General features: G+C 39.4%; 1 protein-coding gene across 1 annotated transcript in view; it reads right to left on the bottom strand.

Annotated features, from left to right (window-relative positions):
- Window positions 1-26,048, bottom strand: part of MIB1 (MIB E3 ubiquitin protein ligase 1) — a 131,659-nt gene extending 105,611 nt beyond the window's left edge. The window contains exons 1-2 of the mRNA XM_004059232.5: window positions 25,751-26,048; window positions 230-401 (exon numbers count right to left, since the gene is read on the bottom strand). Of these exons, the coding sequence (XP_004059280.1) occupies window positions 230-401; window positions 25,751-25,979 (401 nt within the window). The 5' untranslated portion in view covers window positions 25,980-26,048. The remainder of the gene's footprint in view (window positions 1-229; window positions 402-25,750) is intronic.
- Between the last annotated feature and the right edge of the window lie 1,591 nt (window positions 26,049-27,639).

Below are 27,639 nucleotides of genomic sequence, written 5' to 3'. Positions count from 1 at the left end.
AGAAAGAATAGCCCAGATTACCTTGGAAAAGTACAGACAGCTCCATCTTCAAAGAGCTCTTCTCTTGTTATATGGCAGATTTGGTCCACTTCTATCCTACTATTGGGTACCTCCTGTTAGTAAACCAACTGTCAGAAGCTATTTGCTAATCCTATTTTTAAGGCCCAGAAGTACATAACTTGAATACAAACAAAAACCCTCGGTTGAAGAAAAAAAGGGTTCTCCCTACCTCTCACTTCCTGGTGTAGTAATTCGGTAAAAGCGATGTCTTAAATGATGTTTATCTCCATGATAACACACTGTGCACAAATCATAATTTGTACACTCTGCACACTTCCATCGAATGCCAATGATCGGTTGCTGGCGGCAGGTATCACACATGGTTCCATCATGCTTGATGCCTATTAAAACAAGGACACATGCTCAGATTAATCACAAATGTTATTTATTTGAATATTATTCCTTGGGGGAAAAAAATAAGAACAGAACATTTTACAAGATATTCTAATAAATTAGGAAATAACACTTCAAATTCAACACACATAGCTGCAAGATAATGGATCTCAACTATTTTAATAAATGCGAATTATATATAATATTTTCCCTCTGCTCCCTTTTTCATTAGTAAGAACACATCTCAGTAACTCTTTCCTCGCTCTCATCCACAAACTAGAACTTAAGTTCAGCACAGAGAAAGAAAGAATCCTTTATCACTAAGGAGATGTTTCAGACTACAAAACCTCAGAAATCTTTGAAAGAATTTTCAACTATTTTCTAGGTAAACAATTACTCCAAAACAAAAGACCATTTTGCCTTCATGATATCATGGAAACAAACTATCAATTAACCTAAGCATTTACCACCCTTAGATATTGACAAGTTTTTCCCATAGTCAGGAAAAGTTAGAAAATGATTAGGAAGCAAGTTTCCCTATTTTAAAGGAAACAATACACTATAGTGGGGTTTTATCCCCTTAGGGAACAAGAAATAATAAGCTCTAGAAAATATAAACACTTGGTAAAATGACCTCCACTAAAATTAATCACATGGATGAATGAGACAGACATTAGAACTATAAAAGGTACCAATGTAAGTAATGAAAACAACCTTCATTTTCAGGTGAAATAATTGCGGGTAATACTCCTTTACTATTCTATTGTTATATTAATATCACTTGTTCAATAAATAAAAACTAGGATTTTTTTTTCAACAATGTGTGGCTTGTCAACATCAGTGTCACTACTTTATAAACACATCCTGGATGGTCAAGCTCAATGCTGACCAAGCAAGGGCTGTATTATCTGTCCAAAAGTGACACTCTCCTGGATTCAAGTTCTGACTCCATCTGTATTTACTTTTATGTCCTTGAAAAGGTCGTTTTAGCAGAAGTATTTACGTATAAAATAATGTGGGTTTTTTTGTTTTCTTTTTTTTTTTTTTTTTTCAAAATAACTGAAGGGAGGCAGAGGGGAAGTAAAGTGGGATTTAGGTAAAACAAGATTAGCCGTGCTGAAGTTGGGTAACGGGTACATGGGAGTTCATTACATTATCTTCCTCTTTGTATCCATTTAGAACATTTCCGTAATTAAATAGAAGAAAGGAGCCCTTTCATTCTCACAACCTCAGTCCCCTTTGGAGAATGTAATATATTCTTTAAAGGTGAGACAACGTGTTCTAAAAATCAAATAACATGCTACATGTGTAAAAACTAGAGTACAAAAGTGGTCATATTACTAATATAATACACTACTGGGTACCTCCCGATAAGAAGGAAAAAAAACCCTATGTTATTCATTTTCCATATTTAGATAACCAGATTCTAAACAAAGGGCCAAACCTGAGTGTATGCCTGTTTTGAGGGAAAGGGAGGGGAGGGGCAAGGATCAGGAAGGAAGAGGGAGGGAAGGCAGGAAGGAGGGAAGCAAGGAAGGAAGGAGGAAGGGAACGAACACCTGAAAGAATTGGGATACCTAGTGGACTACAAAAAAGCCTGATACCCCAACACCAAATATGTTTTATGTGCAATCCTTCTGCAATCTCCTGTCACATAAATGCTTGACTGTAGGGACAGAAGATAGTGGACATGAGTGGCTACTGATTCATTCAGAACTATTTCTTTATTGCTACTGCAGGCATGCCCTCTGCTGCTTTCAAGTATCACTCTTAGAGCCATGTTCACGCCACTGCACTCCAGTCTGGGCAACTAAGAAAGACTCTAACTCAAAAAAATAAAAAAAATTAAAAAATTAAAAATCACTCCTGCTGCAGTGTGGAGAAAAAAGATATGAAAAAAATAAAAGTGGCTAGAGAAAGGGAGTCAGATTAAAAGAAGTTAGTAGCAGTCCAGCTAAGATAATGGTAGCTTAAATTAGGGTGTTGACAGTAGAAATTGAGAGAAATAGTTCCAGAGATATTTAGGGCTTGGTAGCTATGGGTCAGGAGACAAAAGATGTAGAGGATATAAATGAGAAAGTCTAAACGAGATCATTCAAGAGAAAACAGGTTAAGTATTAGAAATATTTAGCAATTAAACAGTACGATAAACTGAAATCTAGAACTGCTCTGCTTAAAAACAAGAAGGGAGTCACCAACAAAAAATAAGAATATCTAATAAAAAAATATAAGCCCAGGTCTCCATTGATAGAAACTCGCCTTAGAAACTAAACAGGAAAAAAAATCAGGAAAAGTTCCACAGAAATGATGGACGAGTAGATCTTTCTAAGAAAGGAAGAAATCACAGAAAAGCAGAGTATGTTCAATGAACCAGGAACGACTTTGCTTAGCAGAAACATGCAATACAGCCAGAGACTTGGAGATAAATTATAGAGTTAGGCTAGAAATTAACAAGATCAGACATGATTTCTAACCTGTATACAATACGGTATTTAAACTGCTACCTCAAATGGTAAAAACAAGCGTATGTGATTTAAGAATTTACTTGTATAACTTACTATCCACTTAATATTCAAAATCAACTTAAATACTCTGGGACCAATATTCTCATCTATAAATTAAGAAAACACTTCCTTTCACATGGAAAGAGACATTGTGAGGCTAAATTGTTAGAAACTCCTAGAAACAGAAACTTCATTTAAAAAAAAAACAGAAAAAAATTAAAGTGATAGGTAAACACTTTCAAAAACTTTAAAGCAAAATATACATATAAAGAATTATACTGCACTTAACTTCATCTTAATATAGATTTACTAAATGCACTAGTCATCTATTTAAATAATATCATAATCAGAATCATCACCTATCCCAGACAAATTCTGCAATACTTATACAGAAATCAAAGAGTTTAATAAAAGTTTAAATTTTTCAGAGACTGTATATGGGGAACATTTATTCATCTGTGAATTAAAAGATTAAAATAAATAAAAACTTCTAAATAGCAATTATATACCATATTACTAAAGTAACTAAAGTAATTTAAAAGTTGGTTTCTGTAAAGATTTGCTTAGGTTCCTTCCTGTTTTTGTTTGTTTTTAAAGTGACATACATGGCATCTCTGATGCTTATACTTCATGTTAAATGCTCCTACTCACCCAGCTGCTTTCTAGGATTAATCTACACTCAGTGTAGAAAACTTGGAAAACCACAAAGGCTAATCCCACCAGCAGATCCAGGGAATTATCTTTCTAGTTTTTATATTACATGTATTATGCAATTTAGATGCAAAAATGTCACATTGTAGTTCCTTGCAAACTACTTTATAAAATGGTATTTTACCATGTCAGTAATAATTCTTCTACAACATGGTTTAATAATTGTATAGAATTTCCCTCTATTAATTAACATAATTTACATAATAATAGTCCCATATTTTCAACACTGGTTATGTTAACTTTTTGTCTTTATCTGCCACAAACAAATATCTTTCAATGTGCCTTTTTAAAACACTGAAGGCAGGGTCAAAGTTTTTGATGGCATTTGAAACACTCTGTAAGTGCCTTCTATAGAGATTGTATCCATTTATATTTCCCTTTCAGCAGTATCTGACTGGCTTTCTTGACACATCTTTAACATGCACTGAAGTAGTATTTCTAATCTGTGCCAATTTGAGAGGAAAAAATTGGTATTTCCTATTTTCTTTTTAAAATTATAAAATTAATAACACACTTACAATAAAACTTTAAACAACTCAAAAGCATACAGAACAAAATGTGAAAGTCCCCCCCCACCGTGTACTCCCACCCATTATTAGCAGTTTGGTGGGGGTTTCCAGATTGTTTTCTGGGTACACATTTTCTATGTGTGCTCTCATCGGCATGTGTGTGACTTCTGAGGCTTCGTGCTTAGAAAGACTTTCCTTAAAATGGTAAAATATACTACTCAATTCTTAACCTAGCACTTTTATGGTTTTCTCAGCATTGGCTCAGAGCTCCCGGTGCAGGCAGGTTGTGAATCCTGAGGGGAAAGACAGTGACAGACAGACAGACATGGACAGACAAGCGACATCTGCCTTGCCTTTTGTGACCAAACCTCAGAATTCACAGTGTCACTTCCTCTATACTCTATTAATTGAGGCAGTTACAAATGTCTACCCAGGTCCACTGAGGGAGGGAAGCAGCCTCTTTAAGTGGAATGTCATTGTCTCCTAAGAAGAGCAGGTGGGATGGGATGTAGACTGGTGTGGCCATCTTTGAAAAATAACATCTGGCATGCCTCTCCTCCATTTTAAATATACATTTGGTCTTTCAGGAATAGAACTGTGTATAATGCCTATATAAAACAGGGGTATACCTGTATTTCAGTATTAAAGTGTGAATTTTAAAAAACTAATTAAATGGATTGTTACTGTTGGCACTTCTCTTTATAAATGGCAGTTTCATGAAAATTTAATATTCAGTTTAATAGCCCTGCACCAGACAATTATGACAGTTCTTCAAAATCTTTTTGTTTATGGGTTTCACAATTTACCTTAAAAAAAAAAAAACACTTTGTGTGACCTAGAATAGTTTTGTACCTAATTTTGTAAACTTTTGGTATTTGTGTTAGAAGCAATAATATACAAATAATTATAAAATTATTTTTCCAAAATGGACATTATATGGAATTGATTACATATTGATTTAAAGCAACCTCATTGCCAAACGCCTGAAATCAGATTCTAATAACTGTATCTGTCTTAGCACAGGAAAGCCGACAAAAAATACCACAATTAATATCAAATACCAATGACAGTAAATGTCCACAAAATGGCTAAGTTTCTGAACAAGGTCTAAAATAAATCTGATTTAGTTCCATCATCACAAAAAAGTAAAATAGACTAAACAAATCAGTATTCACTGCACACTTAGAGGTTTATCCTGAATTAACTGACTGTGCAGCTCTTCAAATGTGACTTGGTTGATGAAAGACGTAGGGAAAATGTATCCCAACTACCCCACTCAACAGAAAAAAACTGTCCAGTTTGCAACCACTGCCTCATTTACATATTTTTCATTTCTAAGTTCATTTTCCACAACATACAATGATAACAGTCATGAGCTCATAATCTGTGTACAGGCTTTCTTTAAAAGGAACCATTTAAACACACATGACAACTGGTTAAAAAAATTCTATAATTCATGGTTTTAAAGAATACCTCAGGAAAACCATTAATGCACACAAAAGCACATCCAAATGCTTTCTTGGTTCCCACACTTCAAATGCCAACAAAGCTACTGAACAGCTGTGAAACAGACTAACACTAAGAATTGAAAAATGTAAACAAAGCAACCCATTCCACTACCAAAATGAGCACTACAGAATTTTTAATGAGAATACAATTAATTGACTTCAAAACAAAAGTTGGTATTTAAAGAAAACATAAAACAGAAGAAAGGGCATTAAATAAACAAGACCAACATTTTACTAATCTCTTACTGTACCGTGGTAGCTTTTTTGTTTCCCTCACTACATCCACCCAATTCATTTTCATCTAAAACCATCAGCCCTGGCAACAGTTTTTCCTTAAAATTTTTATTTCATAAAATTTAATTCCTTAACTGAATCCATTAAGTTCTTTTTTTTCCTTTCTCTAGAATACCATATTACCCTAAGGAGTTAATGCCCTTTTCCTTTGCTAAGCTTTATGAAGACATCTGCCGCCGTTAAATGAACCACCTGATGATAGCTTTTGACTCATTCTACTAATACTCAAATGACCATCTGCTCTAAGTTTTAATGGTATCTTGCCTGAGTTTAACAATTTAGAGAATTTGTATAGCTGAAGTATTTTTGTTGGAAAATTTTATGAAAATAGTAAAACATGTTGCTTAAGATCAATAACTACATTCTTCAGAGACCTAATGAAAATAGCTCAAACTCACAAAGCACTGATTTAAGTAAAATGTTAAATTTCTGGGTAGAAATGATGGCTGAAAGAGAAAAGTAGAGTTTTCACTACAAGCAGTTAAATACATATGAAGTGCTTCAACAACAGAACAAAAATCTCTAAATTATCACTTCGTATAATAGCAAAAGTAAAAAGTAAACAACATAATTGTTCATTAACAACAGAATGGATACATATATTAGGGATACAACGGAATACCAAAAATGAATGTTCAACGGCCACGCAATTCAACATGGACATACCCTTCACCATAATGCTGAATTTTTTAAAATATAGAATACAAAGGCCAGGCACGGTGGCTCACAATTGTAATCCCAGCACTTTAGGAGGCCGAGGCAGGCGGATCAAGAGGTCAGGAATTCGAGACCAGCCTGGCCAACATGGTGAAACCCCGTCTCTATTAAAAATACAAAAATTAGCTGGGCCCAGTGGCGTGCACCTGTAGTCCCAGCTACTCGGGAGGCTGAGGCAGGAGAATCACTTGAACCCAGGAGGAGGAGGCTGCCGTGAGCCAAGATTACGCCACTGCACTCCAGCCTGGGCTACAAAGCCAGACTCCGTCTCAAAAAAAAAAAAAAAAATATATATATATATATATATATATATATATATACAGACACACACATGTATAGAATACAAAATGTTGAAACTAAATACTATTATTTACAGATACAGACAAATGTGTAATATAAAGAAACTCATGGGAATGATAAAAACTAATTTGTGACAGCTGGTTACCTTAGGCGAGGAGGGGAAAGAATGCAAGTGAGAAATACTACACAGGGTGTTCAAATGTTATTAGTAATGCTTTCTTTCTAGATGGATTCCCAGTTATTGGCTATATTACTCATTTATTCACTTGTATATATTAAATATTATGTAATAAATTTTAAAACTTTTTTAAAAAAGAAACAGTCCTTCTAGACTAGTATGGTGCCTAACTATACCCTAAACTTTGCCCAAATTCAAAGATTTCACCTAACATCAAAAAAAATTTACAAGTCAGCTGGGCGCGGTGGCTCATGCCTGTAATCCCAGCGCTTTGGGAGGCCGAGGCGGGTGGATCACAAGGTCAGGCGTTCAAGACCAGTCTGGCCAACATAATGAAACCCTGTCTCTACTAAAAATACAAAAATTAGCCGGGTGTGGTGGCACATGCCTGTAGTCCCAGCTACTTGGGAGGCTGAGGCAGGAGAATTGCTTGAACCCAGGAGGCGGAGGTTGCAGTGAGTCAAGACCACGCCATTGCACTCCAGCCTGGGTGACAGAGTGAGACTCCGTCTCAAAAAAAAAAAATTTACAAGTCAACCTTTATTTAAATGTAACTACTTATTGTGGGGCATAACTGTTGATGTCATTCAACAAACCAAGAAATTCTAATTTATGGATTCATTCAACTTTAACTGCAAATCAAATGTAACAAAAAGTATTACAGAGACTAAGGAGGGTTAACCAACAAGAATATCCATCTTATTTTCCCTGAACCGTCAAAATATTTAACTGGTTTAGAAATTGCCTCAACTCTAATTAAAATTCCCAGTGAGGGCAAGGCCTTTGTGACCTGCCAGCTGGCTGGTAAAGTCCACATTCTTTTCTCTAGAGAAATACTAAATTAATGAAAATAGGATTGTTGTTATTAATAATACCAGCCACTATCTATTAGTACCAAGCTTGGTTCTTTATACACATTTTATTTAACCTTCCCAACAATTCTAAAAAGTAAGCAATTGTTATCCCCATTTTATGGATGAAGAAACTGAGTCTCAGACAAGTAACCTGCCTGAAGTCACACATTAGTAAGTGGCAGGTTCAAATTCAAACCCAACTGGGTCTGATCACAAAACATGGCCTCTTAAAGCACTTCATTCACTCTACCAGGGTTTTTTGTGGTTTTCTTCCGCACCTAGCATGGATCTTATTTAAAGAATAATTACGTATCTAGGGCTTCATGTTCCCCCATGCACTCTACTGGATTTAGAGTATAAGTTATTAAATCCTATTTCAATATTCGAATAAATCTCAGACACATTTTAAAATGTTAAAAGACTGGCCAGGTGTGGTGGCTCACACCTGTAATCCCAGCACTTTGGGAGGCCCAGGTGGGTGGATTGCTTGAGGTCAGGAGTTTGAGACTAGCCTGGTCAACATGGTGAAACCCTGTCTCTACTAAAAACACAAAAAAGCAGCTGGGCGTGGTGGCACGAGCCTGTAATTCCAGCAACTTTGGAGGCTGAGGCAGGAGAATCACTTGAACCAGGGAGGCGGAGGTTGCAGTGAGCCGAGATCGCACAACTGCACTCCAGCCCGGGAGACAGAGTGAGACCCTGTCCCGCCCCCCCCCCCCCAAAAAAAAAAAAAAAAAAAAAAGACTGTCTTTTTTTTTTTTTTTTTGAGACAGGGTCTCACTCTGTAGCCCAGGCTGGAGAGCAGTGGCATGATCTCAGCTCACTGCAACCTCCGTCTCCCAGGTTCAAGAGATTCTCCTGCCTCAGCCTCCCAAGCAGCTAGTATAACAGGCATGTGCCACCACAACCGGCTAATTTTTGTATTTTCAGTAGAGACAGGGCTTCACCATGTTGGCCAGGCTGGTCTCAAACTCCTGACCCCAAGCGATCCACCCACCTTAGCCTCCCAAAGTGCTGGGATTACAGGCGTGAGCCACCGCATGGCCTAAAAGACTGTCTTTTTTAAGTTAATTTAAATAGTGTAGTTGACCACCACACCATCTACTTCCAACTCTTACCATAGTAAGAGTTGCATTAAGAAAATGCATTAAGAAAATGTCTTGAGCTGCTAAAGGATTACGTAGGAAAAAAAGAAAATGTCTGTGAATGTGTCACCCAAAGTTCACAACTCCTTCATACCTTTTCTGTTAGACAAATTATTCTATTTTGGAAGCCTCTGCCAGTCTATTACAAGTATGCATAATGCCACACACATTCCAAAAGAAACAAGTTCTCAAAACTAGACATAAAACTGGCAATTTTAATAATGGATTTGTTTATATTTTTGGCACTTTTTTACATAGGAGCAGAAAATTAATGAGGTGAAACATAAAATTAAGAAAATACATTTTGACTCCACGTGCGGTGGCTCACACCTGTAATCCCAGCACTTTGGGAGGCCCGGGTGGGCAGATCACCTAAGATCAGGAGTTTGAGACCAGCCTAGCCAACATGGCGAAACCCCATCTTTACTAAAAATACAAAATTTTCCGGCCACGGTGGCGTACGCCTGTAATCCCAGCTACTTGGGAGGCTGAGACAGGTGGATCACTTGAACCCGGGAGGCAAAGGTTGCAGCGAGCCAGGATTGCACCACCGCACTCCAGCCTGGGTGACAGAGCAAGATTTCATCTCAAAAAAAAATAAAAAAAAGAATTTTATACATTTTGAAATAACTGCACTAACTGGTAAAAACTCATAATTTGATTTTAGAAGCAGAACACCTGTGTACCTTGAACTACTCTGATTTCATTTTACAGGTGATGAATGAAGGCTCGAAATGGAGGGAAAAAAATGACTGACAGACCAAGATTTGAATCTCCACCATTAACTTATTACTTGTGGAGTCTTGGACAAGTTAGTTTATTTCTCATGGCCTATTTTATCATCAATAAAATGAAGCCTAACAAACAACAAGATTAACTATACAATGCCTGACACATGACTGGAGCTCAGTAAATGTTAATCCATTCCACTAGTTAATAGGCTCAATTGATAAAATCCTTGATTTCCTGGCTCCTAAGCTACTGCATTTTCTACTATCCCCTGCAAAGAAACTGGGGGGTAAGGGATGAGTAAGGCACCATGATGTAAAATATTTCAATTCAAAGCTCTCGGGATTTATTATCACTAGCCCTGCAAAACTGCCACAAAGTAAACAATAATTTATTTTAATATTACAAAGTCTCTATTCCATTTCTTGTTGGTTTAGGAATAAAATTATCATCAAGACAATAAATCCACTCCTGAGGAAACCAAATACTCTTATCGTAAGTGTGCTCTGAGAATATAAACGAATTCTAACCCAAGCAAATATCCATGAAAGTAAATTTGCTTTTAAAAAAGTAATAAATATATAAATAAATAAGTATTCCAAAGCCAAAAATGAATGTCTGGACTATCTGCTGTTTTCCATTTCTTATGACATTATCTCCTCCACTAATTTAAATACTACCTTATCTTGGTCGTGTTCCACAATTCCATTTTATAAAAGCCAGTTGTTGGCCGGGCACGGTGGCTCACGCCTGTAATCCCAGCACTTTGGGAGGCTGAGGCAGGCGGATCACGAGGTCAGGAGCTCAAGATCAGCCTGACCAACATGGTGAAATCCCGTCTCTACTAAAAATACAAAAATTAGCTGGGCGTGGTGGTACGCGCCTGTAATCCTAGCTACTCAGGAGGCTGAGGCAGGACAATCGCTTGAACCTGGGAGGCAGAGGTTGCAGTGAGCCGAGATAGCGCCATTGCACTCCAGCCTGGGCGACAGAGCGAGACTCTGTCTCAAAAAAAAAAAAAAAAAAAAGCCAGTTGTTTACAATTCAGAACCCATTTTCCCTCAGAAACAAAAGTTTAAAGATAACTTAGGTATCAGACTAGTTCACAAGAACCTGTTTACACTACGTACTGCTAATCTACAGGCTTACAAAGATAAAAAATGTTGTGTTCCTAGTTCCATCTGAGGAAATGGTTAAATTGCTGTAACTATGTTCCCAGACATGATAAGACAAGCTAAATGGTGAGCAGCCGTATGAAAGTATGCGAGTAAAGAAACGGGTTTAGAAGAATGAGGAGGAATGTTCTTAAAAAGCCATTTTCCTACAGGTACTTAAAATGTGCAAGCTCCTGTTTGATAACTTAAAGCAATGGTTTCCAAAAGTGAGTTAAATGACCCAGGAGATACAGAAGATGATCCTTTGAAATGCAAGAGAAAATCCCTTATCTGTAATTCCAAAATCCAAAAAACTCCAAACTCCAGAAAAGTCTTTTCAGTAAGTTAGCAGCAAACTCATTTAGTGATAAACTCTCATCTGAACAAACAAAAGGGTACATACAGAATATAGTCTGTCTTTATCCCCTTAGAATTATTCCTGTGCTTTGCTGCAGAAGTATTAATGTATTTATTTATTTATAGGCCGTAACTGTAGATCTCAAAGTGCGTGTTATGTGTTACATGGCAAACACACCATACAATGCTAAAATCCAAAAGTTTATAAACTCAGTGCCAAGCATTCTGAAAAAGGTGTTATGAACTTCCCTTAAAACTTCAACTTTTATATTTACTTTTTTTCCTAAAAACACAGGAATAAAATTAAGTTTCACTCATTGTAAATTAGTCTATTGACATTAACATCCTAGTGGGGCCCTGAAAAAAATCCACATGAATTACCTGGAACACAAAAGGTATACTGAGGGTGAGTGGGAGTTTGAGAACGTGAGGGAGTTAACAAAAGTCCTCTACGTTGTGTGCTTCTGGCACATTAGCACATGCTGCAGCTTTTGTGCACCTACTTAGGCATTTTTGTGGAGTATATCCTAATGATACAAAATAAAATGTCACTGATTACCTTGAAATAGAGTACTTAAAACAGTCAAAATTAAGAATGAGTTTCATATTTTTCTTTTACAAAATAATAGTGTTGCAAAACTGTACACTTCTTCTGTGATGAAAAATAATTGGTGGTGGTATACCTTAGAAATTTTTTTTTTCTAATTACACCTATTCAATCTGTCCCTTCCAAGGAAAGGTGACATCTGACAATAAATGTCAAATGCGTTCCCAGAGAAACTAGCGTGAACAATGTGAAACTGATTTTGGATGTTGGAGCTGTTTCCATCATTACATAGTTCTTAATGCTGAAATGATGTGTAGTACCAACAAACTCATCTGCATCCTTAGAAGACGGTAATATTTACTTGATTTTAAATTCAATGGATTTTTAATTCATTTGTTCAAAATATAAAAGTGAATGCCTTCCAATTTAGTCTGCAAGAAATGATTAGCATCAGAAAAGATGGGAAATAACCAGCTAAATTTCAATGGAAATTTTTACTTAACCAGTAAATGAGATAGAAAAATAAGTATCAAGATTTAGTAAACACATTGTATCAAGATCCAATCAGGAAATAGAAACCACATAATACACCACCCCTAGAAGTGGGGAAACAATGAAAATAAAATGACTTAAAGAAGGGGTCCCAAGGAACTAGGATGCAGACCTTTAAAGGGGTGCTATGACTGGCTGATACAGGTGTCCCGGAGGAGGGTACAGAGTCCAGTTTCGTTGTTGTCAGAAATACTGTAGACCCTCCTCATCCAAAGGGACTACTTTCCAATACTCCCCAACGGATGCCTTAAAGTGCAGATAACAGTGAACCCAACTGCTGCCAACTGGAACACATTTCTGTTCACGTCTTCCACCCACAAATTTAGTGCCGTTTCCATCTTAACTAAGCACTTAGGCACTGTGGCCCTAACTTTTGTAGTTTAAGATGTGACAGCAAAACTAACATGAATTTCTTTTACTTTCTTCACAATTTCATGGATAGACGGTTCATTACTGTAGATCTCAGAATCCTCAGCATAGGATTTTTTCCTCTTTCCCTGAGAAATTTCACCTTTTTACTTAAAGGATGCACTTGATGGCTTCTCTTTGACCTGTCTGAATTGCCAACATCACCGCTCTTCAGCTTTGGGGCCATTATAAAGCCAAGTAAGGGTTATGTGAACACGAGCCCCACAATACCATGACAGTTGATCTGATAAGAGGCAGCTACTAAGTGACTAAATAGGTGGGCAGCATAGGCAGTGTGGGGAGGCTGGACACGGTGACAGATTTGGTCCCAGGCAGGAGAGTTCATCACACTATTCAGAATAGTATGCAATTTAAAATGTATGAATTGTTTATTTCTGGAATTTCTGATTTTATATTTTCAGACCATGGTTGACCTCAGGTATCTGAAAATGAGGAAAGCAAGAGCATGGATAAAGGGGGACTACTGTATGCAAACTAGAATCAAATACTGATAGTGAAATCAACATCCCATCCCAGCCTGCTGGGTGGAATGATACCAAACAGGAAAGAGCAAGTCAGATCCCCAATCCAGCCTTCCAGTCTCCCTCTAGTGCCTCCTACTGGCAGAGCCAACAGGGATCCAACTGGCAAAGGAGAAATACGGTGTGCAGAACCAGTCCAGCCTCACACGGCAGAGATGTGGGTTAGGAGGTGAGGTTAATAACCAGCATACATCCATCAGAAATGCACTTTTTGGCCGGGCGCCATGGCTCACACCTGTAATCCCAGCACTTTGGGAGGCTGAGGCAGGTGGATTACCTGAGGTCAGGAGTTCAAGACCAGCCTGGTCAACATGGTGGAATCCTGTCTCTAATAAAAATACAAAAAATTAACTGGGTGTGATGGCAGGCGCCTATAATCTCAGCTACTTGGGAGATCGAGGCAGGAGAATTGCTTGAACCTGGGAGGCAGAGGTTGCAGTGGGCTGAGATCGCGCCACTGCATTCCAGCCTGGACAACAAGAGCAAAATTCTATCTCAAAAAAAAAACGAAAGAAAGAAAGAAAAAGAAATGCACTCCTTTTATTAGGATCTATGATCTGTCATTGTGAGGTCTCTTTTTTAGCTACAGCATCCAGTAAAACCAAGAATTGAAACAAACAAAACTTAGACTTGACTATTAAACTGAAATTTTCAAAAATGAAATCAAATTGGTCTCATCTCATTTAACAAAAAAAAATATTTTCAGGCTGGGTGTGATGGCTCACACTGTAATCGCAACACTTTGGGAGGTCAAGATAGGTGGATCACTTGAGGTCAGGAGTTCAAGACCTGCCTGGCCAACATGGTGAAACCCCGTCTCTACTAAAAATGCAAAATAAGCCAGGTGTAGTGGCAGGCACCTGTAATCCCAGCTACTTAGGAGGCTGCGGCAGGAGAATCACTTGAACCTGTGAAGCAAAGGTTGCAGTGAGCCGAGATCATGCCACTGCACTACAGACTGGGCAACAAGATCAAAACTCCATCTCAAAAATAAATAAATAAAAATAAAGAATATTTTGAGAAACAAAATACCAAAATATCATTCTGAAGGTTTAATCCCTTCAGTCTATTCATCCGTTTTCTACATATATTTTTCCATAAATAATTTTTTAGTCTTTCAAAAATGTACTTTAAAAGCACAGTATTGGGGTAGGGAGGGGGCAGAAAAAAAAGAAAAAGCACAGTATCTGTGTTAGCCCTTTGAAACTTGCTTTCTCACTCAACATATATTTGGCAAACACACATCTAATTCTTCCATTTTAACTGCTAATATTTTACTTATGTTTTCATTAGTCTGTATATAAACTTTTAATTCCTTAATTATTATTTTTAATAAACAATATTGCAATGAATTTCTTCATACATATCTTTGTAAATATGTGCCTGAGAATCTCATGAACATACACCTGGAAGATGTTTTCAGCTGCAGAACATGTGTTCTTTTGTTGTTTTTTGTTTTTTAATTTACAAGATGTTGCCAAATTGCTTCTCAAAGTGGTTGTACGGATTTACTGTACCACAAGGCCTGGAGAGTTGTTTCCCTATATTCTTCATTAATACATACTATAATTAGACTTTTAATTTTTGTCAATCTAATTGAAGTGAAAAGATATCTTTTGTTTCATGTGTATTTCCCAGGTTACATGAGTTCGTTGTGTGAATAGCTTTAGTTATTAGCTTTTTCAAAGCCAGAGGAATATTTATACTTAAATTTATCTAATCCATTTATTTCCTAAAGGAAAAAGCTGGCTGACCCAATTCTAACTGCTAACTGAAAATTTTCTCCCTTATCAGGTAACGTAATTATCCATGACCACATACAAACATAAATATTAATTGGACAATTTTCCTCATTAAAAAAAAACTTTATAAAGCATGTAACATTTCAGTAATTTGAATACTATTATATGATAGTTGAGCAGATATGACAATGTCACATCTTCTGCTGAGGGCAGAGCTTGTCCTCAAGAGCAGAGCTGGGACTTTGAGCCAATGTGTTTGGAATAAAGAATAAAGATAAACGACCCCAGTACTACTACAATAGTAAAGGCTGACCAGCTCAAGCTGGAGGATCTGACAGCCTTATATGAAGCTCAATTACTTGCTTTAACAACAAAAACTCTTTCATGGGACTAATATGTTTTCTTACAAGAAGCTAAATATAATTATATATAATAAACTACCTGTGACATATTGTGTACACACACACACATACACACACACACACAGAGTCCCAAAAACCTATTAATGTCCAACAGTGGTATTACATTAAGTTAATCAAATAACCACAGCATGGACAAGCATAGGACTTCTCATATCCAACATTAAATGCTAGAACAGGGAGGCAGTTCTGACAGAAAAATATTTTGAATCTAGAATTGCATATTCAACCAAATATCAGTCAGGTTTAGGGGTGAGAGAGACAGTGTGGCAAAATAAAGCAATTTTCAGGCTTGCAAGGACTCAAACTACTAGAAAGAAAGAAAAGAAGGGAAGAAAAGGGAAGAAAGAAAGGAAAGGGAAAGGATTTTTCCCCCAAAAAAATGAGAAGGGAATGACATGAGATATACTATAAGCAGCAGTAATAAGAAAGAACTACAATTTTAAATCCAATTAATTATTAATAATATAACTGTGAGCTAGGTGTGGCAGGTCACGCCTGTAATCCCAGCACTTTGGCAGGCAGAAGTGGATGGATCACTTGAGGTCAGGAGCTCCAGAGACCAGCCTGGCCAACATGGTGAAACCCCATCTCTACTAAAAATACAAAAATTTGCTGGGCATGGTGGTGCACACCTGTAGTTACAGCTACTTGCAGGGTTGAGGCAGGAGAATCACTTGGTTGCAGTGAGCCGAGATCGTGCCACTGCACCCCAGCCTGGGCAACAGAGACTATGTCTCAAAATAAATACATAAATAAAATAATAATAATAACTGTGACATTTAATGCAATTTTATGAGCAAATCTTTTTCTTTGTTTTTCCCCCCTCTGTTTGAGACTGGGTCACATTCTGTCACCCAGGCTGGAGTGCAGTAGCATGATCTCAGCTCACTGCAACCTCTGCCTCCCAGGCTCAACTGATCCTCCTGCCTCAGCCTCACCAACAAATAGCTGGGGCTACAGGCACACACCACCATGGTGGGCTAATTTTTATATTTTTTTGTAGAGATGGGGTTTTGCCATGTTGTCCAGGCTGGTCTCAAACCCCTGGGCTCAAGCAACCTGCCCGCCTCAGCCTCCCAAAGTGCTAGGATTACAGGCGTCAGCCACTGTGCCCAGCTGAGCAAATCTTACAACATAAAAAGAAGCATATATTTACAGGAGTATGGTGGGGGAGAGAGGACAATGCAAACAAAAATTTGGGACTAATTTTCCTGAAAATTTACATAAAACCAACACAATGAAAAAGGTAAGAGGTGTGGGGCAGGAGATGGCCGGGCGCAGTGGCTCATGCCTGTAATCGCAGGACTTTGGGAGGCTGAGGCAGGTGGATCACCTGAGGTCAGGAGTTCCAGACCAGTCTGGCCAACGTGGTGAAACCCCATCTCTACTAAAAATACAAAAAATTAGGCCAAGCGCGGTGGCTTACGCCTGTAATCCCAGCACTTTTGGAGGCCGAGGCAGGCGGATCACAAGATCAGGAGATGGAGACCATCCTGGCTAACACGGTGAAACCCCATCTCTACTAAAAATACGAAAAGTTAGCGGAGCATGGTGGCATGCGCCTGTAATCCCAGCTACTCAGGAGGCTGAGGCAGGAGAATGGCATGAACCCGGGAGGCGGAGCTTGCAGCGAGCTGAGATCTTGCCACTGCACTCCAGCCTGGACGACAGAGCGAGACTCCGTCTCAAAAAAAATAAAAATAAAATACAAAAATTAGCTGGACATGGTGGCACCCGCCTGTAATCCCAGCTACTCAGGAGGCTGAAGTAGGAGAATCGCTTGCACCCAGTAGGAGAATTGCTTGCACCCAGGAGGTAGAGGTTGCAGTGAGCTGAGATCATGCCATTGCACTCCAGCCTGGGCGACAGAGTGAGACTCCACCTCAAAAAAAGAAAGAAAGAAAGAAGTATGGGCAGGAGTAATTAAAGAGACTGTTTAGTTTTTCTACATGCAAAAAAAAACTAATTTTTCAATCTGTTTGTTAAATATTAAAAGGTAATAATTAGAGCAGGAAAAAAAGGTGATAAAATTTCTAACTCACTGGTTAAAAAAAAAAAAACAAGAAAACTGGAAAGTTAAAAAGTAAGGTAGCAGCCAGGTGTGATGGCTCATGCCTGTAATCCCAGCACTTTGGGAAGCTGAGGTGGGCGGATCACCTGAAGTCAGGAGTTCGAGACCAGCCTGACCAACATGGGGAAACACGGTCTCTACTGAAAATACAAAAAATTAGCCAGGAATGGTGGGGCACGCCTGTAATCCCAGCTACTTGGGAGGCTGAGGCAGGAGAACCACTTGAACCTGGGAGGCAGAGGTTTTGATGAGCCAAGATCGCGCCATTGTACTCCAGCCTGGGCAATAAAAGGAAAACTCCATTTCAAAAAAAAAAAAAAAAAGAGTAAGGTAGCAGTAATTAGAAAAAATGTATCAGTTGTCACAATACATATGAACAAGTTAAATTCCTCTATTAAAAGACAAATGTTCTCAAAGTCAGTGAGGACAATATTTAGCCATGTCATTTATAACAGAAATTCCTGTAACAAATTAATTTAAAAGCTAAAAATTAGTACACAAAGGTATGTATACACAAAGATACTTGTTGCAGTGTTGTTTAAAACGACAAAAAAGAAAACACTATAAATGTCTATCAAAAGAATAGTTAAGTAATATATTTTTTAACTATTAAATACTATGTACCTACCAAAAATAAGAAGACAGATTCTTATGTGCTAACACTGCAAGATGTCCAGGACAATATTCATTTAAAAACAAAGCTGAAGAACAGTACATATGGCATACCTATATGGGAATACATATATATTTCTCTATAAGTAGTTAAGACATAAAAATAAATGTCACCTTATTTTACCATATAGAAGTACATATTAGATTATTTATAAGGAATACAGAAAACACACGTCAAGTGGAAAAAAAAGAATGAAACAAACTATGTATACAGTAAAACCTTAGCTGTGCAAAAAAGATACACTTGAAAGAAACAAGCAGGGCTCAGTGGCTCATGCCTGTAATCCAGGCAATCTGGGATGCTGAGGTTGAAGGATCACTTGAGGCCAGGAGTTTGAGACCAGCCTGGGTGATACAGCAAGACCTCAACTCTAAGAAAAATAAAAAATAAAAAAAAATTAGCCAGGCTTGGTGGTGTGCACCTATAGTCCTAGCTACTCGGGAGGCTGAGGTAGGAGGATCACCTGAGCCCAAGAATTCGAGGTTGCAATGAGCTATAATCACACCACTGCTCTCCAGCCTGGGCAACAGAGTGAAACTCTCTCTTTAAAAAAAAAAAAAAAAGGCTTGGCATGATGGCTCACAGCTGTAATCCCAGCACTTTGGGAGGCCAAGGCAGATGGATCACTTGACCTCACAAGTTCAAGACCAAGCTGGGCAACACGGCAGGACCCTATCTCTACAAAAAAACACACAAATTAGCTGTGCATGGTGGTGCGCACCTGTAGTCCCAGCTACTCAAAAGGCTGAGGTGGGAAGATGGCTTGAGCCCAGGAGGCAGAGGTTGCAGTGAGCCAAGACTGCACCACTGCACTCCGGCCTGGGGGACAAGAGTGAAACTCCAGAAAGAAAGAAGAGAAAGGGAGAAGGGGGGAAAGAGGGAGAGAGGGAGAGAGGGAGGGAGGGAGAGAGGAAGAAAAGAAAAGAAAAGCAAAAAAAGAATGGTTTTGAAAAGAGCACTGAACAATTTAAAACAGGATGTATCACAAAGTTTCATTTCTAAATTGGTTTACATTTCATTATCAATTTTCCCACAAGCAAAGTATTACAGGTGGTCATGTTTCTGAACCACTATACTATAAAAGAAAAAGAGAATGATACTGAGGAAAAGCAATCAACTGGCATTCATCCCTACTATCTGCCACTCACCAGCTTTGTGACTGGACAAATTTCTTAATCTCTCTGAATCTCACTTTCCTTTTATCTTGTTTTAGGATAATATCTATCTAATCTCTGATCCAATGAGTCAAAAGCTCTTTGAAAAGTGTGTCTGATTCAGAAAATACTCATCCAGAGACATGGTTCTGCTAGAAAATGGAGATACAAGAACAACACAGACACTTTCCCTTAAACTAATAATCTAGTGCAAAAGACAATTACAACACAGCATACCCTGCTTTAACAGATGAAAGCACACATGTGGGGATATCACGCTAGCTAGCAATTATAGAGGGTGGAGGAGAGACCCTGGTGGGTGGCTACCTGGGAACACATTCAAAAAGAAACATCTAATCTAATCAGAGGGACAGGCTGGAAAGTATAGGATCGAAAATATACATTAAGATAGCATTACACTTACAAAAAGTACATATATTAGAAAGGTGTTACATTCTCCTTTATTTCAGTTGTACACACTTCTCTTCTCCCCAACTAATAATGCCAATCTAGTTTTAAAGACATGTATTACCAACAAACAATCAAGGCTTGGAATCTGTTGAAAGGAAAAGGAGAAAACAGAAACGCAGGGCATCTCAAGTAGACACTTAGTACTCTGCTATTCAAAGTGTGTCCTTGAGCCAGCAGTATCTGCAACACCTATGAGCTTATTAGAAATACTCTCGCAGAATCCCAAACTTACTGAACCAGAATCTGCATTTTAAAAGGTCCCCAGGTGATCTGTGTGCTTTAAGTTTGAGAAGTACTGACACAGGGGTCTACTAGTTGATTTCTTGAAGTCCTCAGCTCAACCAAGCTGCAATCTACAGGGACTATTAAGAACTAGATAGACTTTCATAATTTACAACATTGTTTTAGTGGAGGAAATAAAATAAGAAAGACATTTTACAGAAGTCTTTAAAATAGGTAGGATCTATGAGGAAATAAAGTTTTCCTTGCAGATGTCATTAATAAAAAACATTTTGTGATATTTCATCCTTTCCAGGTGTGGCATCCTGCTCCCCAAACATTGTTCCCTCAAATCCTGTTTTTTCCTACGGCTTTGTGTCCTGACAAATACCCTTTTCTACTGTGGTTCTAGAAACAGATCAGAATAGGGGACTCTATTCTGATAAAGAAAAGCTGAGGATTATTAATTCATTTCTTTTTTTAATCCAGGGTCAGCCCTTTTAAACCTTCAATTGAATACAAAACATCTGAGAAGTTTTTCCACGTATGACTGGAGAGGCATTCTTTGCTAGCAGTCAAAGACAAGGACAAAGAACTACCCCCAAAACAGTTTGAATGAACTATGACCAGAAGCTGGTTTTGAATAAAGCTGATTTTCTATACCTCTAACTTTGTATTATCGATACGAAGAATGACAGAACCTTAACAGGAAATCTACATTCATTTTCTCCATTATCTCTGGTAACAATACAACACTGTAGTCAAGTGAACACAAAGCAAGCGTAAATAAAAACACGTTTTTCTCCAACTCCTATAAAATCAGTGCCTAGATGATAAAAAGTCAACTATACCTACTTGACTACAGACTTTACAAAATTAGTCCAAACTAATTAAATAACATCCCATATAGTCCCAAAATCTTCCTGCTCACTACAAATGAGCCAAATGAATCTGGAAACAAGACAGACATTATATCACTCAAACAGATACTAAATGCTCCTCTCTGCAAAGTTTAACTATCCTAGACCATAAATTCAAACATATCATGTGTGTCCTGAAAGAAAAAATAAAGCTAATATGCCAAAATATTAGAGACCCGCATACAACTCCCAGACAAAATCTTCAAAATGTAGTGAGAAAAATCATATCAGAAAGATTCACAATGATCCAACCACTCCAGAATCCTTAACTCTCAGAAAAGTTGCAAGGAATCTTATGCTGAAGGTTACCCATTTCTTAATTCCCAATCATACTGCAATAAATTTTCTATCCATATAATATAGGTGGAACTAGGGAACAAATGATGAATAATCAAAGGCAACCTCAGTTCTCCCTCTGATAAATATAAGGCTTTTTTTTAAATTAAGTACAAAAATATGACACACACAAAAATATAGAAAGGGCTGGGTGTGGTGGCTCACACCTGTAATCCCAGCACTTTGGGAGGCTGAGGCTATGGATCACTTGAGGTCAGGTGTTCAAGACCAGCCTGGCCAACATGGTGAAACCCCGTCTCTACTAAAAATACAAAAGTTAGTCAGGTGTGGTGGTGCATGCCTGTAATTCCAGCTACTCAAGAGGATGAGACAGGAGAATCGCTTGAACCTGGGGGATGGAGGTTGCAGGGAGCCAAGGTCACACCACTGCATTCCAGCCTGGACCACAGAGGGAGACTGTCTCAAAAAAAAATAAAATTGTGTGTGTGTGTGTGTGTGTGTGTGTGTGTGTGTGTGTGTAACACCTAAGCACTCACCATGGGGTAGGTTTAATCACAGAACATTACCAAAATACTTAAATGCCCCTGGTGTACTTCCACCAATCGTGCTCTCCACTCCCTTCACCATAAGGATGTCCACTCCCTTAAATTTAGTGTTTATCTTACCTTTATGTGGCATACTTTTACCACGCGTGTACATATCCCTAAACCAATGAGTCTCAATTGGGAGCAATTTTGCCCCCACTAGGGGACATCTGGCAATGTCTGGAGATATTGTGGGTTGCCACAAGGAGGTGGGGTGCTACTGCTGCTAATGGGTAGAGGCCAGGGATGCCTGCCTACAATGCACAGGACATTCCTATAACAAAAAATTATCCTATCCAATTCAAAATGTCAATAGTGCCAAGGCCGCAAAACCCTACCCTAAAATAGTTTTGTTCTGCACTTTAACAGACCGTAGGTTTTCTTTTGCAACTTACTTTATTTGCTTAACATTCTCTTCTATACAGTACTGCACTATACAAATTCATACAACTTATCCAGTCTCCTGCTAAGGTACATTTAAGTTTTTTTCCAATTTTCTGTTTTTACATGCAACACTGCTGTGAACATTCTTTTTTAAATTTTATTTATCTCAAAACCATAGTAACTGCTGTGAACATTCTTATACAAGCTTCTATGTGCTCAAATAGAGATTCTCTCCAGGGCAGTGACTTTTAAAGTGTTATTCTTCAACCTCTAGGGAAATCCTCAAGACCCTTTGAGGGACTTCATGAAGTCAAAAGTATTTTCACAATAATATGTAAGATACAAGTTATCTTTTCCCTACTGGCATCACATTGCTGGTACAAAAGCAACAGTTGGTAAAATTCCTGGTGACTTAGCCGAGTTAACACTGTCATTCATGAGACATACGAACACCATGTACCTCCTGGTATGATGCACTAACAAGGGCAAAACATCACTTCTATGATATTCTTGCCGAAAATACATAATCTGAATTTAATCATCAAAAAGCAGCAGAAACACCCAATTTGAGAGATAACAAGATTGTTTTTCATTACTTTGACACTGACTAAAGACTGAGGAACTCGCCCAGATTGGAAGAGACCACTAAATGCAACGTGTGATCTTGGATCAGAAAAAGAATACTAGTAGGACACTAATAACCACTACATATAATTTGAATAAATAAAATTTGAATAAGGTGTATAGATTAGTTAATACGGTATTACTGTATTAGTGTTAATTTTTTGTTTTTGATCATTGTACTTGCTAAGATATTAACAGCTGAAGAAGGTGGGTAAAGGGCAAAAGGTAACTCTTACTAGTTTTGTAATTTTTTTGGAAGACTACAATTGTTTCAAAAACAAAAGTTAATTTTTAAAATGTTAATATTATGCAAATAAATATCAAGTACTTAATAAATATTGAGTAATCTTATAGAATGTAATAAAATGTCAATGAACACTGATTATTAAATATTTTGAAGAAAAAGGAAAACACTGAAAGTAGTACTATAGTCCTGGGGCAAAACAAGAGCCAGGAGCTTACAATTTTGCTCAGTTCTAAAAAAAAAAAAAAAAAAACCCTGAAGAATTTAAACGGTAGAAATTAAAATATATTTCAACAAGTATTTCATATGAAGGTTGGCTATCCTGCTCTTAAAATGTTTGTTAAAAGACCAGATGAACAAGATAAACCACTCCATATAACAAATTAATGTATAAAATTATCTTATTAAACTAAGATTCTAGAACAGTTACTTCTGAAAAACATCTACTTTTATATTAAGATAATAAAACTGTTAATATGATAGATACACCCCATACTACAAACATATAGATAACATTAATATCCCTTCAAAAATCACCGTAGTAAAGAATCTGTTACACTTTACCCTAGATACTTAAATTTCCTCATAAAGCTACAATTACTGATACCAAGAATTCCTCCAAATAAGGGTTGTGGTCAGACTTTAGCTTGAGCTAGCATGACAACAAAACTTCAAGGCTGCAGGTGACAAAACAAAACCCTGTCTCAAAAAAAAAAGAGTAGGCAGAAATTAGGCATAGGCCTCAAACACTGTTGCTGGCAGTTTCAACTCACAAAACGTCTTCAAAAAGCAATTAGTCAACATCTACCAAAATGTTAAATATGTGCAATGTTTTGATGCAGCAATTCCACTTCTTCAGAAATACTCAACACATATACACAAGGATATATGTACAAGGATTTATTCACTGCATCATTGTAAAGAAAACATGAAATAATTTTCATGAAACATGAAAACGCCCATCGATAAAGTCCTGGTTAGATAAATCACCGTATCCAATCACTGGAATACTATGCAGCCATGAAACAATGGAACAATCACCAATATAATTTAGTGAAAGAAACAAAAGTGCAGAGAAGTGAATATAGTTTATTATCATTTGCACTTAAAAGGGGATTAGATTTATAGTACAGTCACACACATGCTTGCCATGCAATAGAGCATTCTGCAAGACTACACAAAAAACTGGTAACAATGGCTGCCCCTTTTTGTGCTGTTGAATCTTTTCATTTTCTTCTAGTCATGTACATACACCCTTTTTAATATTCAAAAAGCTATCTAAAGCCTGGCCTTGTGGCTGACTCCTGTAATCCCAGCATTTTGGGAGGCTGAGACAGGAGGGTTGCTTGAGGCCAGGAGTTCAAGACCAGCCGGAGAAATAAAACGAGACAACTGTCTCTAAAAAAAAAAATGTTTTTTAATAAATGTTTTTAAAAAGCTAGCTAATGAACACAATTTTACGAATTATCTGTTCAAAAACTGAGTTGGCTTGTGTTAATTTCTTTATTGCTACTGATAATAACTATGAGCCCATTCCAAGATCTGTAAGGCTTTGCCAAACTCAATCAATGTCTTAGAAATAGCTCATTTAGGAATTCTGAAAAGTACCCAATTTTAAATGTGAACTATTTTCTACAGAATCAAGGATAAATATCAAGGATAAATAATACCAAAGATGAATCTATATGAAAATGAATGTTATTTATTTTGTGAAAGCAAGCCTTTGGTTTAATCATTTAGAAACTCTAGCGTCAATAACAGACCCCTAAAATTCACTAATCAAGATTCACTAATCAAGGACCCTGACTCACTGCTGGGTGAATGAGTAAGATTCTGACATCACCTTACTGAGACGGACGTTAGTGTAACAAAAAATAACATCAGGTGTCCCCTACGCCGATCTACCACTTGGAAAAAGTATTTAACACAAACAAATGGTTCAAGAGCTCAGGATGTTTTTCTCTCTATTGATATAAAGATATAAAATAGAACAATTTGGATGAAAAATCATTCCAGAGTCCCAAGTAACATTTGGCTACTGAACTCCAAGTAATTCTGTGTCACAGGAGGTTAAAAAAAAAAAAAGGCATCTCCACAAATCCGAGGTACCAGCGGCCCCTTGGCAATTATAAACGGTCAACTGAGCACCATATGGCAAAGCAAGCCTCCCTTCAGACAGTTATCACTTGGTGTCTGATTAATTTCAATGGCTTATTAAATAGGCCTCTCCAGACCCCTTCCCAAGAGGAGGAGTCGGGTTGGGGGACCTGTATCTGCTCTCTTCCCGGTGTTTTGTGTCTCCCAGGCTTGAAAGCATCCCGGTGATGGTGCTGCCATCATTTCCCTTGGGGGTAGAGGGTCTTTTCTGAAAGTGTTTGTTCACCCGTTCGGAACCTAGAATTCCCTTGGCGCTTTCCCTTTCCGCTCGCTCCAGCCGGGCGCTGCCCACCAGGTGTCCCACTGCAGACCTCTCCCCGCGACACCGACGCCCACCGCAGCTCGCCCCCGCGCGCGCAAGCCCTGGCCAGGTGGCCGCGGCTTACCGGTGGGCGCGCTGTCCAGGATGCGGAGGTCGTAAGCCCCAGAGCAGCGGTAGTTGGCAGCGGTGCCGTTGTCCCACACTACCACCACCTCCTCGGGGCTCTCGAAGCTCCGGACGGTGCCCACATGGCCCTCGCCGCCGTCCTGCTTCCCCCACTTCCAGTCCGGGCCGCGCACTACCCGAGCGCCAACCCCTTCCACCATCACCCGGTTATTCCGGGAGTTACTCATCGGGGCCCGGGCGGTGGGCTCCGCCGCTGCCGCCGCCGCCGCTGCCGCCGGGGGGCCCGTGAGGGAGTTGGGCCCGGGCCGGACTCTCGGCGTCGGCGGGGGCGGCAGCGAGCCCCGGGGGACGTGGGAATAACTCACGGGGGCGGCGGCGCGGTCCCCGCGGAGCCCAAAGCCGCTGCCCAGCCGTCGCCGCCGCGCCCCCCGCTCGGAGTGGAGGGCGGCCCGCGGCTGCTCGGAGGCGGCGGCGGAGAGCGGGCAGAGGGGAGGGGGCCGTGGGCGGGGACTCTCCCGCTTCCTCCGGGCTCCCCGGCCAGGCTACAGCGACGGCCGTAAGGAAACCACGCTCTCCCCCGGCCGGGAGCGCGAGGAGCGCAGGGGGCCGGGGGAGGCTAGCCCGAGGGGGGCGGCGGGGAGCAAGCTTAACTGCCGGCCTTTCTACCACCCCGGCCCCTCGCTCGGGGGCGGGCGCCCAAGCGCCGGCGCCGCCTCCTCCCCCGTGGGCAGCGGTGGTACCTCCCGGCGTCCGGCGAGCGCCCGGGCCCTCAGGGCCCCTTCTCTCTGCCCCCGCACCAGCCGCCGCGCTCCGCCCCGCCACAGAGTCCCAGCCGGGCGAGAGCGACTCCACATCCGGGTACCGCCGTACCCAAGGCCGGAGCGGCACCTTCTCAGAGTGTCTAGGAGGGGGATCCTCGGCAATAATAGAGTGGGAAGGCTTTCAGAGAGCCGCGCGATCGCGGGAAGAAAGGAGGAGAAAACTGATCCCTAAGCGTCTCTCCAGGGTCCAATGAGAGTGCGCATGCGCGCGGTCCAGAAAAAGGGCGGACGGTTGCCCAACCCCAGCCCCGGTCGATAGAGGGGAGGGTCCAGGGGCGGATCCCTGGAGTTGCCGCCCGGTGGTGCCGCGCGCCCAATGAGCTATGAGGAAAGCGGTTAGGCCGTCCTGGAGGCGGGGCTGGAGAAAGTGAGGGTGGGGAAGCTACCCGGGCTGCTGGAGCTGTGCGGCTGTGATGTGGCCAGTTTTTCACTAACTGCTAGTTTTCCTAGGCGAACTAAATGTGAATTAGGGATTCCATATTCTTTTAGTCTTTTTTAACGAAGGTAGAAATACATTCACAAATTCAGGGCGATCTGTATTTGTGTGTAAATTGAAAATATTTCAAACCAGACAGAGCAGGTTAGTAGTGTGTTTTTAAGCTGAACAGCATGGTATGGAATGCTGTGAGCAACGGTAAAGACTTTTAGAAGGTGTGTCTTGCCTTTATGCAGAATTAGGGTGATAGGCAGACTCCAAACTTTGCTCATTAATAATTACCTCCACTCACGAAAAAATTCAGTCCCTAATTACAAAATACAACCTTCAAAGAAAGATTCGAAGACTGTAAGAGAAGTTTCTGGTTGCCGTTATTCAAATGACATTATGCTGCATAGGGTTTAAAACCAGTGTTTCCACAGGCCAGCACTGTTGGCACTGTTAGCATGCATTGTTAGCATAAACTGTTGCTTTTCCTGATGGTCAAAGGAGGGAAATGCTAACAGAATGGATAATTAAGGGAAAAGACAAGAAAATGGACGTAAAATGTACCCAAGGAATTACTATGTACTGAAATAAATTTTTTTTTTTTTTTTTTTTTTTTTTTTGCTTTGTTTTTGAGACAGGGTC

This window comes from Gorilla gorilla, chromosome 17, assembly GCF_029281585.2.
Source record: "Gorilla gorilla gorilla isolate KB3781 chromosome 17, NHGRI_mGorGor1-v2.1_pri, whole genome shotgun sequence".
Taxonomy (NCBI): Eukaryota; Metazoa; Chordata; class Mammalia; order Primates; family Hominidae; genus Gorilla; species Gorilla gorilla.
The sequence above is the reverse complement of the archived record's forward strand: the minus strand, read 5'-3'. Positions and strand labels throughout refer to the sequence as shown.